General features: G+C 44.8%; 1 protein-coding gene across 2 annotated transcripts in view; it reads left to right on the top strand.

Annotated features, from left to right (window-relative positions):
• CEP131 (centrosomal protein 131) overlaps positions 1–18503 on the top strand; it is a 441974-nt gene that overhangs the window by 107066 nt on the left and 316405 nt on the right. For both annotated transcript variants that reach the window (XM_078654173.1, XM_078654174.1), the window contains exons 9-11: positions 15928–16045; positions 16931–17050; positions 17341–17503. In XM_078654173.1, the coding sequence (XP_078510299.1) occupies positions 15928–16045; positions 16931–17050; positions 17341–17503 (401 nt within the window). The remainder of the gene's footprint in view (positions 1–15927; positions 16046–16930; positions 17051–17340; positions 17504–18503) is intronic.

Below are 18503 nucleotides of genomic sequence, written 5' to 3'. Positions count from 1 at the left end.
ACAATGGCGATATGCAAATCAGCGCTGACCCTGTGCCCCATGGGAACAGTCCAGTCCGAACTACAAAAGCCATGTCCTTCCCAGAACGGAAACAAGCATCCGAGGACCGGCCCGGTTTCGAGGTAACACCTCTCTTCAGCCCGGCTAGCTTGAGTGGAGTGGAAAAACAATGGATTTGGGCCCAGATCTTTGGACTGGGTTGAATGTGTGACATTGATCCACATTCTGTCCATCACTGTTGGGTTTGCAATTACCGCTCTAAGTGTACTGGGGATGCTCAGACGTGAGTCCCAGGCACTCCACACCACTGGAGTCAAGCTAGCCGGGCTGATGAGAGGTGTTACCTCGAAACCGGGCCGGTCCTCGGATGCTTGATTCCGTTCTGGGAAGGACATGGCTTTTGTAGTTCTGACTGGACTGTTCCCATGGGGCACAGGGTCAGCGCTGATTTGCGTTCTGTCCATCACTGTTGTGTTTGCAATTACCGCTCTAAGTGTATTGGGGATGCTCAGACGTGAGTCCCAGGCACTCCACACCACTGGAGTCAAGCTAGCCGGGCTGATGAGAGGTGTTACCTCGAAACCGGGCCGGTCCTCTGATGCTTGATTCCGTTCTGGGAAGGACATGGCTTTTGTAGTTCGGACTGGACTGTTCCCATGGGGCACAGGGTCAGCGCTGATTTGCATATCGCCATTGTCTAACCCAGGGTGGTGTGGAGTGGAAAAACGATGGATTTGGGCCCAGATCTTTGGACTGGGTTGAATGTGTGACATTGATCCACATTCTGTCCATCACTGTTGTGTTTGCAATTACCGCTCTAAGTGTACTGGGGATGCTCAGACGTGAGTCCCAGGCACTCCACACCACTGGAGTCAAGCTAGCCGGGCTGATGAGAGGTGTTACCTCGAAACCGGGCCGGTCCTCGGATGCTTGATTCCGTTCTGGGAAGGACATGGCTTTTGTAGTTCAGACTGGACTGTTCCCATGGGGCACAGGGTCAGCGCTGATTTGCATATCGCCATTGTCTAACCCAGGGTGGTGTGGAGTGGAAAAACGATGGATTTGGGCCCAGATCTTTGGACTGGGTTGAATGTGTGACATTGATCCACATTCTGTCCATCACTGTTGTGTTTGCAATTACCGCTCTTTGTTGTATCATAAGCACATTTCGGTCTCGAGTGATGTGGGCGCCCTTCAATTGTTGCATGGTGCTGGGATACACACCATGGGGGATATTTTCCCAGCTGGCCAATTTATTGACTTGCAGACGATACTGGACCAAACGAATAATGGCACTATGGCTACTTTCACCTATGTTAGGCTGCGCGCCGCGATGCGTGATCATTATCCGTCCTTTCCGATAGAACTGCCTACGCTGAATGCACTGCAGTTAATGTATACGGTTACTTCTCGAGTGAAACTGATATCGAAATTGTACAAGGTATCGCAAGAAGATGAGAGTAATGTGACTGTGGTTGCGAGGGCTAGATGGGACACGTATCTGCTGGAGCCACTGTCGGATGATGACTGGGCGGAGTGTTGTGCTTTGACTGGCAAATTTGCTGCTAATGGGAATTTTAGGCTCATACACTATAAATTCGTACAACAATGGTATTACACTCCGGAGCAGCTTTTTAAATATGGGCTACGTGACACCCCTGCGTGTGTGCGTTGCGGGATGGCGGTAGCCAATTTTCTACACTTGGCCTGGACGTGTCCGCGTGTGTCTAAGTTCTGGACGGATGTGACGGAAGCACTGACTGCCATGACTTCAGTGACAATTGATATAGACCCGCGTGTATGTTTGCTGGGCATGGTGTCTGGTATTCCGTTTAGTGTGAGACGCTTGGTTGCGTTGGCGCTACAGTTAGCCAAGCGTAGGGTGGCGGCCTGCTGGGGAGGGAGGAGGGCGCCGGATATGAAGACCTGGTTGCAAGAAATGGCGTATTGTCGGGATCATCTGACATGCTATTATGAGGAGCTGCCAGAGGGCTCCCGCCCGAGAGATATTTGGGGACCTTACACCACTTACATGTTGGCAAAGCTCTCTGACGATGAATGAGCTGGGTCAGTATCTTTCTCGTGACGGGTTGCTCCGTTCAAGGGGGTATTGACTTGGGTGTGGCAAGCTGCCGGGCAGTTGGTGTTCCCCTGGCCAATTCCCTCTGATGCTACTTCGGGCATGCGCCTGCTGTCTCGCCAATGATGCAACACCACCTGTGCTGGTCCTGCTTGCGGATGTCCTACAACAGTGATTCAGATATTGGTTGTTCTCCTTTAATGCCTCCGGTGTTTATACATTATGGGTCTATCTGTGATGCGATGATTACCGCCCGACATGCTTGCTGTGTCTTCCACCGCTCGTCTAGCTGTCCAACTAAGATCCGGGAAGAATGTTAGGGGGGGGGGGGTTTGTTTAGTTACTACAGTTTGGCTATGGACTATATAATTTAAGGCTACAAGGAGATTCGTCATTGCTGCTGCAAGTTCGGTTCTGTTTTGTCAATGCTTACTGCGCCGCCGGGGCCTTTGGCTGTCGGCATCTTGGCTGTGTACTGGGAACTGAATGCACGTCTGTTTCAATATTTGCGGGCGGCCCATTGGGTTGTAGGCCAGAGGCTGTGTACTTGCAGATTGGTGTAATAAAGGTCTTCCAAAAAAAAAAAAAAAAAAAAAGAACATGTAGACAGGCAGTGAAAGCATGTTTTGAAGGTGGGGATGTCCAGCTAGCCTGCCATCTGGTCCAATTATTATGTAAAGCAGGAAAAATGCGAAACCCCAACTCTTAGCTGACTAATTGGGCCACCACACCCGGCACTTAAGATTCAGCCACTGCTATGTTAGCATCCAGGAGAACTTGCACATGCTCACTTTAGCTGCTGGGAGCCACACTCAAGACCCCGCGATGCCTGAACGCGCTATGTAGGAGGACGAATGAGAAAATGGCAGGGTCTACAGACTGCCTACAACCCTGTCTTGCACTGGCACTGCAGTTTTAAACTCTTCGATTTTAATAAATCCCTTTAATTAATGTCAGAACATCGCTTCGGCTAAATTGAACTGTAAACGCTGGCACATAACTAAGGGTATTACATTTGGACAATTCTACCATTACTGTTTTACCTATTCTTAATTTAAAGTATGGTTTTACAATATGGAATAATATGATGTTTTATAGCTGCAATGGTTTTAAGTAATAGCGCAAATAAAGATATTACTTAATTACTATTTGAAGATTTGCCAAAAATTGGCTTGATGAGCCAGATTCTCATTTTGACAGATTCATTAACCAAATAAGCATGTTCCTTGGTTTGTCTGTATTGTGTAAGCAGGATTGCTGTGATTTTTCTTTGTAATTTACTTAAATACCTTTTAAATGTACCAAACTAATCCATCAGATTTAATTGTTCATAGACTTCTTGACGTGTGATGTTCCACACTTCTGAATCCTTTAAAGCCTGTCCGTTTAATCATGGAATTTCTGATTGTCTTTAGTATATATTCAGATATAGGCCACCTCGATCTAAATTGTTGCAGCTCTGAATGGGAATGAACCAGTTGAGGCACTGCGCCTGTGGCTCAGAGGGGGCTGACGTGCATGAAGTCCATCACAGAGAACATCTCTGAGGTGTTTTCTTATACTGGAGAATTCCAAGCTTTGGGCCAGTGGGTGAAAACTTCTGTGATGAAGATCCTTTGAATGTTTTTAAACGATTGAAAATAAAATGTTCAAGGCATATGAGCTGCAGATCTCACTCTGTGCATTAGTCGCCACCTGGTGTTGGGCTCGGATGATTGCATGTTGTCGTCTTGGAAAGAAGTCTTTGTAGTCACGAGATAGGTGACTCCTCCCTTGGACGATAGTGCGCATGGGTATCGACTCCATCCTTAGATTGTTTTTTTCTGCCACTTGGTTCGGATGAAACTTTTCCGCTCTGGTTCGAAATCTACTTTTCAAGTACTTCGGCGCGTAAACATTTTCTTCAAACTTCACCAAACCACTTTCAATATTGATAAACATCGACGCGACTTCATCAACTCGATTCCAGTCGTCGACGCGGGCCGTTGGACCTACCCACGCCGTGAGGCCTACGCCTCATGGAAAGGACGCCATTCAAAAGATGCCCTGAGTGTGGAGCAAAATTTCCACACAGTGACCATCATGAGGTCTGTAACCAGTGCTTATCGCCAGAACACGACGAATCCAGCTGCACAGCCTGTGCATCCTTTCGATCGAAAAAGACCTTTCAAGAACGGAGGGCACGTCAACGCGATAATTAAATAAACATAAGAGGGACCCTGAAAAACCCCATTAAAAGGGGACAATCCACCAGGGTGAAAAGCACACTAAAAAAACAGGAATGTCCCAAATATATATAAGAAATGGACAAAAGTTCCAAAATGAGAAATCGTACACCCACCCACAGAGCAGCTCACTTGAGTTTCACAATTTATTTTTCATTTTTAGGTCTCTGCTAGCCGCGCGAAGCGCGTCTCCGCCGAGCCCCTTTTGTCGGCATGTGTGCTTCCCAGGAGACAGTCCTGGCCGCGCACATCGCCTTGGAGGCGATTTGAAAGTGACACGCGCACGCGAGCGAGCGCTGCGGCCAGGCGCTGTCTCCTGTGAAGCACACACGCATGTAAGTGGATTTATTTACATTGCGTGTGTCCTCTTTTCCCGCCTCCACACCTGGGGCAATCCCTCGTCTATTCTTGCTCCCCGAACACCAGCCCAGCTCCCTCCCACGCTCCGGCTGCCGCTTTACCTTTGCTGCTGCGCCGAGCCGGATGCGCGCTCAGATCCACGGAAATGGAACCGGGAGAGCGAGCGAGTTCCGCCGGGAGGCTCACATCGAGAGGCGCGGGGAGTGGGGCAGCTGCAGTGCGCTTCCACCGACGGCAGGGGGGCGGCACCGAGCGGCTTGCCGAGGAAAGCGGTGGGAGGCAGGGGCCGAGCTTGCGGGAGGAGGTAAGGGGAGGAGGGAGGAGAAACTAGAGCGCGCTCGAGGGCCTGACTGACAAAAGCACGAGGAGGCGGGACTTCTCAGGAAAAACAGAATTGAGCTCTAGTTGACACCCCCGGGGTACCAAAGAGTTGTCGGTGTGTGACCTGCAGCCTACACATTTAAGGCTGCAGGCAGTATATTAACCACTGAACTATTTCACCAGGGTTAGAGATGTAGGGCGTCGATTGCATACACTACTGTGCATTAAGCGTATCACCCGTCTGCTTGTATCCCACTCATATTTTACCTGTAGCACACAACATTTCTGCATTTTCCCTCTGCTTTCTTTGTATTTATTTCTGCCCTTCATTTCAAGCATCTAACTTTTGTCTGCAGCCTCCCCTTTCACCCTTCCCCTGGGTAACTATCTTTTGATTTCTCTCATTCCTTCCTTTATACTGTGATATATTCTTTTCCTCCCATTTGGCATTGTCCACTATGTTCCGCATTTATTCTTTATCACACCCCACTCAGTTTTTTCTGCCGTTACTTCTCTTTATTCTTCTCCCCTTTTCTCTACCTATTTTTACTCTGTTCTTTTCCTTGTTTTTTTTCTCCGTGTTTGCCCTCCCAATGTCTCTTTAAAATTGCTTGCCCTTTGAAATGTTAATATCACTCTGCATGTTTGTTTCGTAGGCAAAAATCTATAAGTAAACAGATAACTCACAACTTCCCCTGGGAACAGGAGCATTCTAGACACCTCCAACTAGCAATGTTAAAAACCCCAGGAAGCTACACACCAATATATAAAGGGAAATGCAGGAGATAAACCCATCTGCGCAACTCACATCAGAGCGGGCTGAGAGCACGATTTCGACAACCCATTAACTGATACTGATCTGTGGGAATACGCTCGTTCACAAACAGGTTAGCTGACTACTACACTATTGATACCTGCCCAACATAACACCCTTGTAACACTACACAAAGGGGCTTAACTTGATAACCGTTGATACACGAGGAGCACATGAAGTGTACTTTGTGTATCTAGCAGGGGGAAACATACTCCGTTCAAAATAATTGGCCTAAGTATAGACTTATCTCCAAAGATAGCTTTTCTGGGATGGGTAAAAAAAAATCTCACATCAGTTCAACTCACTATCTTAGAACTGCTACTGGAGGCCTCTCACTGAAGACATATGGCACACAGGGTTTTCCAGTTTCACCAGAGGCCTAAAGTGGTCCCACCCTGGGGTCACTGCCTCCTCCTAGGCTGTACACTCACCACCGAATACTAAAGGGCACTAAAGATGGAACTAAAAAGTAGTAAGTGAGTAGTGAGTGCAGAGTAGTGAGTGCAGAGTGAGTGTGCAGAGTAGTGAGTGCAGAGTGAGTGTGCAGAGTAGTGAGTGCAGAGTGAGTGTGCAGAGTAGTGAGTAGTGAGTGCAGAGTAGTGAGTAGTGAGTGCAGAGTAGTGAGTAGTGAGTGCAGAGTAGTGAGTAGTGAGTGCAGAGTAGTGAGTAGTGAGTGCAGAGCGGTGAGTAGTGAGTGCAGAGCGGTGAGTAGTGAGTAGTGAGTGCAGAGTAGTGAGTGCAGAGTAGTGAGTGCAGAGTAGTGAGTGCAGAGTAGTGAGTGCAGAGTAGTGAGTGCAGAGTAGTGAGTAGTGAGTGCAGAGTAGTGAGTAGTGAGTGCAGAGTAGTGAGTAGTGAGTAGTGAGTGCCGAGTAGTGAGTGCAGAGTAGTGAGTAGTGAGTGCACAGTGAGTAGAGTAGTGAGTAGAGTAGTGAGTATAGTAGTGAGTAGTGAGTAGTGAGTAGAGTAGTGAGTAGAGTAGTGAGTAGTGAGTAGTGAGTAGAGTAGTGAGTAGAGTAGTGAGTGCAGCGTAGTAAGTAGTGAGTAGTGAGTAGTGAGTGCAGAGTAGTGAGTAGTGAGTAGAGTAGTGAGTGCAGAGTAGTGAGTAGTGAGTAGAGTAGTGAGTGCAGAGTAGTGAGTAGTGAGTGCAGAGTAGTGAGTAGTGAGTGCAGAGTAGTGAGTAGTGAGTGCAGAGTAGTGCGTAGTGAGTGCAGAGTAGTGAGTAGTGAGTGCAGAGTAGTGAGTGCAGAGTAGTGAGTGGCTGGCCCTGTTTCTAGCTCAAGCGGCACCGGCACCTGTAGTCTAAAGATAATACCTCTGCCTCAAGTGAAGTACTCTGGTACCCAAGGATGACTAGCAAACAATATTATTCACAACGTTGCTTACTATTCAGCAACATTTGACAGTTTGCAATCAATCTTTATAAAACTATTCAGAGTTTGATAACAAATTAATGCAACACATTGTAATATACAATGCCAATAGCTCAAACTTTAATGCTGCGAGACCTATTGCATTGTAAATGCTTGTATTTTTCATGGAATTATTCTCTTTAGAACCAAAGTGATGGTCTTGTTTGTGAGTACTTCTTGGATGTTGAACCTTATTTATGTGAACTTTTATCTGTACATTTTTGAATTTTGATACTTATGGGTTGTTCTTCTCTCCTCATATGCTCAATGAAATTTTGAGGTACACTCAAATGAGAATAGTTAATTGTGATGTTTTATGTAAATGGATTTATGCAAGTGATCTGTTTTATATTTTTTTCACTTTGGTTCTAAAGAGAATAATTCAATGAAAAATAATATGAAAAATAAATAATGAAACTCAAGTGAGCTGTTCTGTGGGTGTATGATTTCTCATTTTGGAACTTTTGTCCATTTCTTATATATATTGGGGACACTCCTGTATTTTTTAGTGTGCCTGTCGACGCGATATGCAGAGATCAGCTCCGAAACCGGTGGATATCTTCGACGAAGGTCCATGCGTCCCAGAAGAAGATTCCGATGATCCATACCTTTGGGTCAATACGCGAGTACCACTGCCCCTACCCCAGCCCAAACACCAAAATCGAAGGCAAAGGCCAACACTCAGCCTGCGGGGCCCAGTCGAGACGAAAAAACACTTAGAAAGCCCCGCCATCGAGCCCGGCTCCAAAGAAAATAATGAAGCCTTCCGGTAGCTTCAGACCGAGCCAACCGCATGTACCGATACCACCTGCTCCCTCGGCACCGAAACAAAAAAGTCCCGGTTCCGAAAGACACTCCAAAACCCTCGACTCCAAAGAGACAAAACTTCTCCGAAAACAACGAAGCCTGTTTCCGATGCCCCAAAAACAGCTTCCACTTCGAAGCCGATACCCTCAATGCCAAAACAGACAAAGCTTGCTTCCAATGCTTCCAAGTCAACAAAACAGGCTTCGGCTCCAAAGACAATATCTTCAGTGCCGAAATCTACGCCAAAGGACTCAACATCAGCTCCCAAGGCTAAAGACAAGCAACAAACAGGTTTGGAACTGAAAAAATCGGTGCCGAAGGCTGTGCCTCAAGAAGAGGAGCTTTTCCAACCAGATCCTTTACAAAAAAGGATCTACGTTGATCCAGAAACAGGACATGTTTCCACTACACCACACAGGAAGAGGAAGTCAGATACAGCACCTACACCTCCAGTGCCTGTCAAGAAGAAGGATTCTGCCACATCTCCTATGCAACCTTCTTCTCCTGTATCTCCTTCTCCTCCTCTTCCTTTAAACATTTCACCTCAAAATTCTCCTCCTCATTCTCCACTACATACACCTCCTCAGGATGTTGATGATGATGATGAGTATAGCATGGGGGGAGGGAGAGACCCAGATGACCCTTTTCCCTACCCAACAGGTTCACCAGACTGGGAGTATCCAAACCCACAGGATGTACCCGATATTCCTGACCCGCATCCATATCCATCTAAACCTCCTCCAGAAAACAATATTGGGTTTGGACACTTAATTAATAGGGCTGCCATCTATCTCAATGTCACCATGCATTCAGAGGAAGATTTTGTATTAGACACTTTTGAACACTCCCAAAAATCTGTGCAAATACTGCTAATGATTAAAGGAGTCATTAAGCATGCACCAGAAGTGTTTAAAGATCCTGTACGAGCTAGAATCATAAACCCAAGGATATAGAAAAAGTACAGACTAGCTCCTGGGGACCCTGCCTACATAAAAGGACATCGAGAAAGGGGGTTTACCCAGAAGTAGTCGCTGGGACCTGGGTCATATTCGAGTACTGAGAGAAAGGGGGTGAAATTAAACTAGTTAACTTAAATTAAACACAAGTAATAATACACTTAATGAGTCTACAATGTTTTAATCACAGAGTAGACACAACCAGGATATAGTATCGAACATTTATCAATTTATCAATTTGAAATGGTTGGATAGTGCCCAAGAACAGGGGAAAGTGATAAAGTGAGGATAGTGCAAGTAGGGGAAGTGACATAAAAATCAGAACAAAATCTGACACATTTACACATGAATTGAAATGCTCGAATGATCATAAATCAAGACAATCACTTAAATCACATGCCCCACATAATACAAATCATGTCACATTTTCAATGGGGGCTGGAAAGCAGGGAAATGTTGTCGACGTTTCGACCCTCAAATAGTGCAGGACTTATTGAAACCCTTGCAGTGGGGTCTTCATCAGGACGGGTGTTGGGACTAGCAACCTATTGGTATCAATAAAGGAGTCTGAATTAATAACCCAATTTTAGAGCAAAAACAGTAAATGAGACAGTTTATATATCTAGGCACACATTGAGGGAAGAGCCTACCTAGTTATTCAGGGCTCATCGTCTTAGTGTCATATTGGGAAAACCTCCATGTGAAGACTGGATTTATCTAAAAAGTATAAACACATAATTTACACGTGTTTGTATATATTAATAGACCGTGAAAAAAAGAAAAAAATCAAATGTTCAGCCTAAGTGCTGGTTCAGCACAAACGAAGACTTACATCTGGTAAATTCAAAATCGCGTCGAGGCGAGAATCGGGAGAGGCCCGGGGACGTTAGGCAGTGGAATCCAAGGATTAGTCTAAAAGAATAAGGAACTACATCAGAAAAACGTAACCAGGGCCCAACAAAGTGTCGTATTATTGGTACCGTTAACAAGGCTTACCAAGAGTTTTGGTGCATGTTATGGTCGTCCCCACTGGTGAGAGAGCGCTGAGAATGAATCAAATGTCGCCGCTAGGGAGATAGGAGGCAAGGACATCGAATCAAAATGAGCTCGGAATGACTCTAGGACGGTTTGGAATAATGGAGAAACCGACCGCCAAAACGGCATTTGAACATACCGGGAGAAGAATCAGGACCGGCGTCTTCACGGCAGGCTGAAAACTAGAAGGCGTGCTTCCTATTAGGGTAGTTACCATGGAGACCCGGTCAGGTGACCGTGACGATTTGATAAACATAGTGGAAAGACTCAGTAGCGAGTGTGCTGCGTGGCCAGAAATTATAGTTAATACTAATAATGATCGCAACATTCATAAGGGTATAGATTAATCTCTATACTACACTAAGAGAGTAGTTAGTCATAAAAGGGGATGATTCACCAGAAGGTTCTGTACGATTAAGGATGCAAAGATTGTAAGTTGATACAAAGTAGTTAATGATAACAAATCATGATGCAAATGTGTAATCAAGGTCTTTACCGTCATGGGACAGGTACACCTTTAAATCTGTAAGTGTTTAATTGCCCCATGGGCGTTAGATGATTGCAATGTAGCGCAATACATGTATATATTATTGTTTAACTTTACATCATTAACTTACACCACTTTTTATCAATTCATGTTATGTCGATTAACTTTGTTATGAACGTTATCATTAACTACTTTGTATCAACTTACAATCTTTGCATCCTTAATCGTACAGAACCTTCTGGTGAATCATCCCCTTTTATGACTGACTACTCTCTTAGTGTAGTATAGAGATTAATCTATACCCTTATGAATGTTGCGATCATTATTAGTATTAACTATAATTTCTGGCCACGCAGCACACTCGCTACTGAGTCTTTCCACTATGTTTATCAAATCGTCACGGTCACCTGACCGGGTCTCCATGGTAACTACCCTAATAGGAAGCGCGCCTTCTAGTTTTCAGCCTGCCGTGAAGACGCCGGTCCTGATTCTTCTCCCGGTATGTTCAAATGCCGTTTTGGCGGTCTGTTTCTCCATTATTCCAAACCGACCTAGAGTCATTCCGAGCTCATTTTGATTCGATGTCCTTGCCTCCTATCTCCCTAGCGGGCGACATTTGATTCATTCTCAGCGCTCTCTCACCAGTGGGGACGACCATAACATGCACCAAAACTCTTGGTAAGCCTTGTTAACGGTACCAATAATACGACACTGTATTGGGCCCTGGTTACATTTTTTCTGATGTAGTTCCTTATTCTTTTAGACTAATCCTTGGATTCCACTGCCTAACGTCCCCGGGCCTCTCCCGATTCTCGCCTCGACGAGATTTTGAATTTACCAGATGTAAGTCTTCGTTTGTGCTGAACCAGCACTTAGTCTGAACATTTGATTTTTATCTTTTTTCCCCTATCTATACAAACACGTGTAAATTATGTGTTTATACTTTTTAGATAAATCCAGTCTTCACATGGAGGTTTTCCCAATATGACACTAAGACGATGAGCCCTGAATAACTAGGTAGGCTCTCCCCTCAATGTGTGCCTAGATATATAAACTGTCTCATTTACTGTTTTTGCTCTAAAATGGGGTTATTAATTCAGACTCCTTTATTGATACCAATAGGTTGCTAGTCCCAATACCCGTCCTGATGAAGACCCCACTGCAAGGGTTTCAATAAGTCCTGCACTATTTGAGGGTCGAAACGTCGACAACATTTCCCTGCTTTCCAGCCCCCATTGAAAATGTTACATAATTTGTATTATGTGGGTCATGTGATTTAAGTGATTGCCTTGATTTATGATCATTCGAGCATTTCAATTCATGTGTAAATGTGTCAGATTTTGTTCTGATTTTTATGTCACTTCCCCTACTTGCACTATCCTCACTTTATCACTTTCCCTTGTTCTTGGGCACTATCCAACCATTTCAAATTGATAAATTGATAAATGTTCGATACTATATCCTGGTTGTGTCTACTCTGTGATTAAAACATTGTAGACTCATTAAGTGTATTATTACTTGTGTTTAATTTAAGTTAACTAGTTTAATTTCACTGGGACCCCCTACATTAAAGGACAGCTACCCTTAAACTTCCTAGTAGTTTCAAACACTAGGAAAAGAGCAAATTCCCAAACATCAGGCGAAGCACCACCTCCTGATAAAGAATCAAAGATCATAGACGCTTCAGGGAAAAGAATAGTTGCCCAAGCTAGCAATACATGGCGCATCGCTAACACACAGGCCCTCCTCGCAAGATACGACAGGGCTTACTATGATCAGTTGGAGAAGCTCTTACAACAGCTACCTGACCAATATAAGGCACAAGCAAATGACCTCATACAAGAGAGTAAACTTATATCAAAGGCCTCCATTAAATATGCACTTGAAGTAGCAGACACCGCATCCAGAGCAATAAGCACCAGTGTCCTCCTTAGACGTCACGCGTGGCTACGCATTTGAGGATTTAAGCAAGACGTGCAAATTACTATCTTAAATCAACCATTCAACCAACAATTGTTTGGTCCAGAGATAGACACAACACTTGAAAAAATGAAGAAAGACACTGACACAGCGAAGTCGAAAGGAGCTCTGCAGTCCACCCAAGCACGAGGCTCCTTTCGTCGCTCCTTCTACAGAGGAGGCTTTAAACAATCTGGAGCATACAATTCAGCTTCCTTTAAGACAGATACACAAACATCCTCCAATAGAGGATACTTTAAAGGAAGCTACAGAGGCAACAACAACAAGGGAAGAGGTCGAAGTAATAACAATCGAACCTCCTCCACCACTAAACAGTGACTTCCTTCAGCTCCCCCAACAGCATTCTACTCCTGTAGGGGGGAGATTAACACAGTTCCTACCTGTCTGGAATTCAATTACAACAGACAAGTGGGTAAGACAAATTATCCAGTATGGTTACTGCCTAGAGATTACAGCTACCCCTCCACATATACCACCCAGACAGCGTCCAATGTCCACAGAACATCTAACACTGCTCCAACAAGAAGTACTCTCATTGCTGCAAGTAGACGCAATAGAGTTAGTTCCATTGCAACATCAAGGAACAGGGGTTTACTCACTCTACTTCCTAATACCCAAAAAGGACGAGACACTAAGACCAATTCTAGACCTTGGGTCTCTCAATCTGTATATACACTCCGATCATTTTCACATGATCACTTTACAACAAGTGCTCCCAATGCTGCAACAAGGCAATTTCCTCACCGCACTAGACCTCAAAGACGCCTACTTCCACATTCCCATACATCCTTCTCACAGGAAGTATGTCAGATTTGTACTACAAGGACAACACTATCAGTTCAAAGTCCTTTCATTCGGGGTCACAACTGCACCAAGAGTGTTTACAAAGTGCCTAGCAGTAGTAGCAGCACATCTCAGAAGACAACCTATCCACATCTTCCCATACTTAGACGATTGGCTCATAAAAGCCAAGTCAGTCAAGCAGTGTGTCCTGCACACATCTCAAACAATTCAAACACTTTACAACTTGGGGTTTACACTCAACTACACCAATTCACATCTCCAGCTCTCTCATGTACATCAATACATAGGGGCTACCATAAACACCAATGCAGCTCTAGCTTATCCCAGTCCAACCAGGATACAGAGCATTCAAGCCTTAGTCACAAAGTTTCAAAACCAACACTCTCTCCCAGCCAGAGTGTTCATGCAACTAATAGGCATGATGGCATCTTGCATTTTTATTGTACCATATGCAAGACTGCAAATGCGCCCATTGCAGGAATGCCGAGCACATCAGTGGAATCAGGCGCATGGACATCTTACAGACCTGGTGTTGGTGGACAGCCGCACACATCGCTCTCTGCAGTGGTGGAACACCAAAAACGTGTCCAAAGGGCGGCCGTTCCTCGAACCTGTTCCACAAATAGTACTGACAACAGACTCATCCCTCACAGGATGGGGAGCCCATCTGCTCCACCATACAACTCCAGGAAAATGGACTGCTCAACAAAAAGTGTTTCACATCAATCACCTAGAGCTGCTAGCAATATTCCTAGCACTGAAATCTTTCCAAGTACACGTACAGAACAAAGCTGTCTTGATCCGCACAGACAACATGACAGCCATGTACTACATTCAAAAAACAAGGAGGCACACATTTCCTGCAACTGTCTCAGCTCGCTCAGAACATTTGGAGATGGGCCATTCCTCAAAACCTATATCTGCTTGCAGAACACCTTCCAGGAGTTCACAATCAGATAGCAGTTCTGTTAAGTCGACAGACACAACAGATTCACGAATGGGAACTACATCTGCAAGTTCTTCTACCATTCTTTCACAAGTGGGGTCATCCAGACATAGATCTGTTTGCCACACACAAAAACGCAAAATGCCCAACCTTCGCCGCCAGGTTTCCATACCCGCAGTCCAAGGGCAATGCGATATGGATGAACTGGTCAGGCAGCTTTGCGTACGCTTTTCCGCCAATCCCACTATACCACTAGTAGTACTCAAGCTGAGACAACAGTCTCTCAAACTCATCCTAGTAGCTCCCACATGGGCACGCCAACCATGGTTCACCACACTGCTGGAACTCTCTCTAGTTCTACACCAAAGACTGTGTCTGACACCACCCATGCTAACGCAGAACCATGGAGACATCAGACATCCAGATCCAAGTCAACTGAATCTGGCGATCTGGCTCCTGAAGTCTTAGAGTTTGGTTACCTTAACCTGCCACCAGACTGTATAAATATCATTAAAGAAGCCAGAAGGCCTACTACTAGAGCTTGCTATGCTGCTAAATGGAAGAGATTTGCCATTTACTGCACTAATAGTCAAATTGATCTTCTAGATGCTTCCATCCAGAATATCATCTGCTACCTTCTCCATCTACGAAGATGTAATCTAGCATATTCATCTATACGTTTACATCTTTACAAAATAGACAACATATATTGTTATTCAGAGTACCTGCAATCAAAGCTTTTATGGAGGGAGTAAAACAAATCATTCCTCCCAGGTTACCACCCTCTCCAGTGTGGAACCTAAACATTGTTCTTACCAGGCTCATGGGGCCCCCTTTTGAACCTTTACATAAGTGTGAACTGCAATTCCTTACATGGAAAACAGCTTTCCTTATCGCTATTACCTCTCTTAGGAGAGTTAGTGAGATTCAAGCTTTCACAAGACAAGAACCATTTTTACAATTACATCGTAACACGGTGGTTCTACAGAATAATCCAAAATTCCTTCCTAAAGTAATTACTCATTTTCATCTAAATCAATCAGTAGAGTTGCCAGTGTTTTTTCAAAACCCAGACTCTGTGGCAGAAAGAGCTCTACACACACTAGATGTGAAAAGAGCTCTTCTCTATTACATTGATAGGACCAAAGCAATTGTTTGTAGCTTTCTCTCCACCACATAAAGGCAACCCCATCTCTAAAGCTGGAATTGCAAAGTGGATTGTAAAATGTATACAAATATGCTATCACAAAGCAAAACGTACATTAACAGTTCCTCCTAGAGCGCACTCCACACGCAAAATAGGAGCCTCCATGTCTTTCTTAGGGAATATTCCCCTAGAAGACCTCTGTAAGGCAGCAACATGGTCTTCAACCCACACCTTCACTAAACAAGACGACGACAACATGCAATCATCCGAGCCCAACACCAGGTGGCAATCTAATGCACAGTGTGAGACTCTGCAGCTCTAAATGCCAAGAACAGATGCATACTGGTAAGCAGCATTTTCATTTTATTTCTTGAGTCACCTTCTATGGGCCCACTGAATTTGGGGGAAATACCTTTTTCGTATAGTCAGTGGGCTCGAGGTTGACTCTCTCTCTTCTTGATAGTGACACAGTGTATGAGGAGTGTTCATCACAACCTAAATTTCCCTCTTCCTGCCTTCTCTTGATTTTTACATATTTTTATTTCTCACCATGCAGATTTATCCAGCAGGTGAACCATGCCGCCATCACTATTCAGCGCTGGTACAGAAGACATTCACAGAGGCGCCAGGCGAGCGCTGCTGCTCTCAGACGTATGCTCTCAAGCAAGAAAGAGGTGGGATTTCTGGAGTCTCTCCTCAAATAATTCCTTTTCTTTTGCGCTTCTCTTCCCCCTCTTCCCCTCTTTTCCTTTACCCTTCTCGTAGTCCTTCTTCCTCCCCAGAAATTCCAGTCTCTTCTGGCCTCTCCCTTTCCTTTCCTACTTCTCCTTCCCCACTGTTTCCCTTCCACTATCTTCCTACTTTCCACCACCCTCCCTGTACAACTTGCTGGCTGTGGAACCTATTTTTCATAAGGAGGTGCTGTTCATGCAATTCTGTTTATTGTGTATCATTCACTTTGTTCACGTGTCGTACTGTAACGGAGAGTCAGAGAAGTAGGTGAGGCCCTCCTTAATAAACAGAGTATGAGCAAGGGGACTGCTTCATTGCAAAACTAAATCCTACTCCGCCGTGGCCTGTGCAGGTAAGAGCTGTGGGGCGGTATGGCCAGGTGTGGGGGATTTCGACCGATGACAATGAGGGAAATTTATAAATATTTTAATTTTCCTTCGTCATTGTATATCGAAATCCCCCCACCTGGCCCCACCGCTCTTATCTGCACAGGCTGCGGCTGCTCCTACTGCTTCACTACTAAACAAAGTGCATCACAAATTTTCAGATAATATTTAATACTGATGTAAAGCTGTTCTTTTCTGATCTATTACGAATAGGGCATTTAGCTACAGAGAGATACAATGCGTGTCTCCATTTTGGTTAAGCAGGGAAGCCAGATTTAGAACTCTGGTCTCCTGGTTCCACACTGGTCCCATTCTACATTCGATCACTTTGCTCTCTGGTTGGGAAGTGACATTGAAGAATAGAGATATTCTTTAAATGGTGTTAGCATGTGGCAGGGAAGAGAGACCGACTGATTTAAAACTGTTATTTCCCTCTTTAAGGAAAAGCAACAGCAACTTGCTGAGGAAGGTAATGCCTTGGAGGTGCAGCAGAGGAGAGAAGAAGAGCGTAAAAAAATCCGTGAGGAAAAGGCCCGGCAGGCGAGGATAGCAGCCATTCAGGTGGGCAGGGAGAGTGTCTAATGAGATCGAACTCTTTTCAAGTACCATCTGTCCCCTGAGGTTTGACCTGCTCAGGATGGCTGACAGTCTTTTCAGAGTGCTTCTAAGCCCATTCTGTACCTGTCCATTGTGGTAGTAGTCACAACCCATTCCCATTCCCACTGGCATACTCAACTGTTGCAGATGTAGGTGCGACCGAAGCAACCTGGGAAGGAGGTGGTTGATTGGAAAATGGAGTGGAGAGGGAGTTGAGACCCTATCCCAGACTAACACTGGTCTTGATGTCCTAGGAGCTGCGCCAGAAGCGGGCCCAGAAGCCCTTGGAAAACAGGCGGATTGCAGAGGAAGAGCTGCAGCTACTAAAGGAAAGTGGTGTTGTGGCAAAGAAGAGACCCATCAGAGCATTCATGCCAAAGAATGCAGTTCCCAGTAGTGCCAAGGCGAATAATGCAGGTGAGGCTATCTATGCTATAAAAGTAGCTATTGAATGATATGGCCACATAATCCAGTGGTGGCTATGTGTGTTACCAGCCCCAGGAATTGATAGCAACAGTAGGTTCAAGGCACAGAGGTTGTGGTGTGTGCTGTGGGTTCCATAGATATTTGGTACCCCCGTGTTTGATAGTAGGGTGCTCTTCCAGTGCATGTCAGAATCCAGGCAACATTGATAGTGCTGTGTGCTGGCTGTAAGGCATGATGTAGGTGCTGTGTTGTTGACACGACCAAGCTCAGTCACTGAGATGTTTGCAGCTAGAGTGGGTCCTGATGATAATGTTCTCCAACCCTAAGTTGGGATTTTGTGATATGTTCAGCAAGTCTCATTGAAAATGCTGCGTGTTGCGGGTCACATCAGTGGCTCAATGGAAGGGTGATGATTGCCAGGTGACTTCACAGCACTTGCCTCATAAATGTGGTATATAAATCTAATCGCTTGTTTACAAGGCTAATCCACACTTGAAATTCTGCAGTGCTCTAAAAACTTGCCTGTTCTATCATTAATTAAAACCTATCACTATTGGTGAATGTTCAAAATGGTTGCAAAAACCTAGAGGCCACTAAGTTGCCACATTTGGCCTTTTACAAGGTTTAGTAGCCATACTGAAATGCTTTTCAGGTCCTAATATCTCTACTTATCACGGGATCCCACTTCACACATGCATAACAACATACCTGTACTGTAACTCTACCAGCTTGTTGAGACTTTGTTAAGGAAGCCTAAAGTTGCACTTTCCTCAAATATTCAAAGACTGGAGGTATGATAGTAAGAGATCTATTTCTCAAATTATTGTGAGTTTTTCTATGCCTACCACATGTTTTTAAGTCACATTGGGTATATGAAAATATACTTGCTTGAGGAGGCATGGAAGTAAAAGAAGTTTATATGGAGCCAAAATCTGTGAACACCTTTGCATGTTTGTTTTTGGAAGGAGAAGTGTGTGCATAGATATCTGAG

This window comes from Lissotriton helveticus, chromosome 7, assembly GCF_964261635.1.
Source record: "Lissotriton helveticus chromosome 7, aLisHel1.1, whole genome shotgun sequence".
NCBI lineage: Eukaryota > Metazoa > Chordata > Amphibia > Caudata > Salamandridae > Lissotriton > Lissotriton helveticus.
Note: the sequence above shows the minus strand (reverse complement) of the source record. Positions and strands in the feature narration are given on the sequence as shown.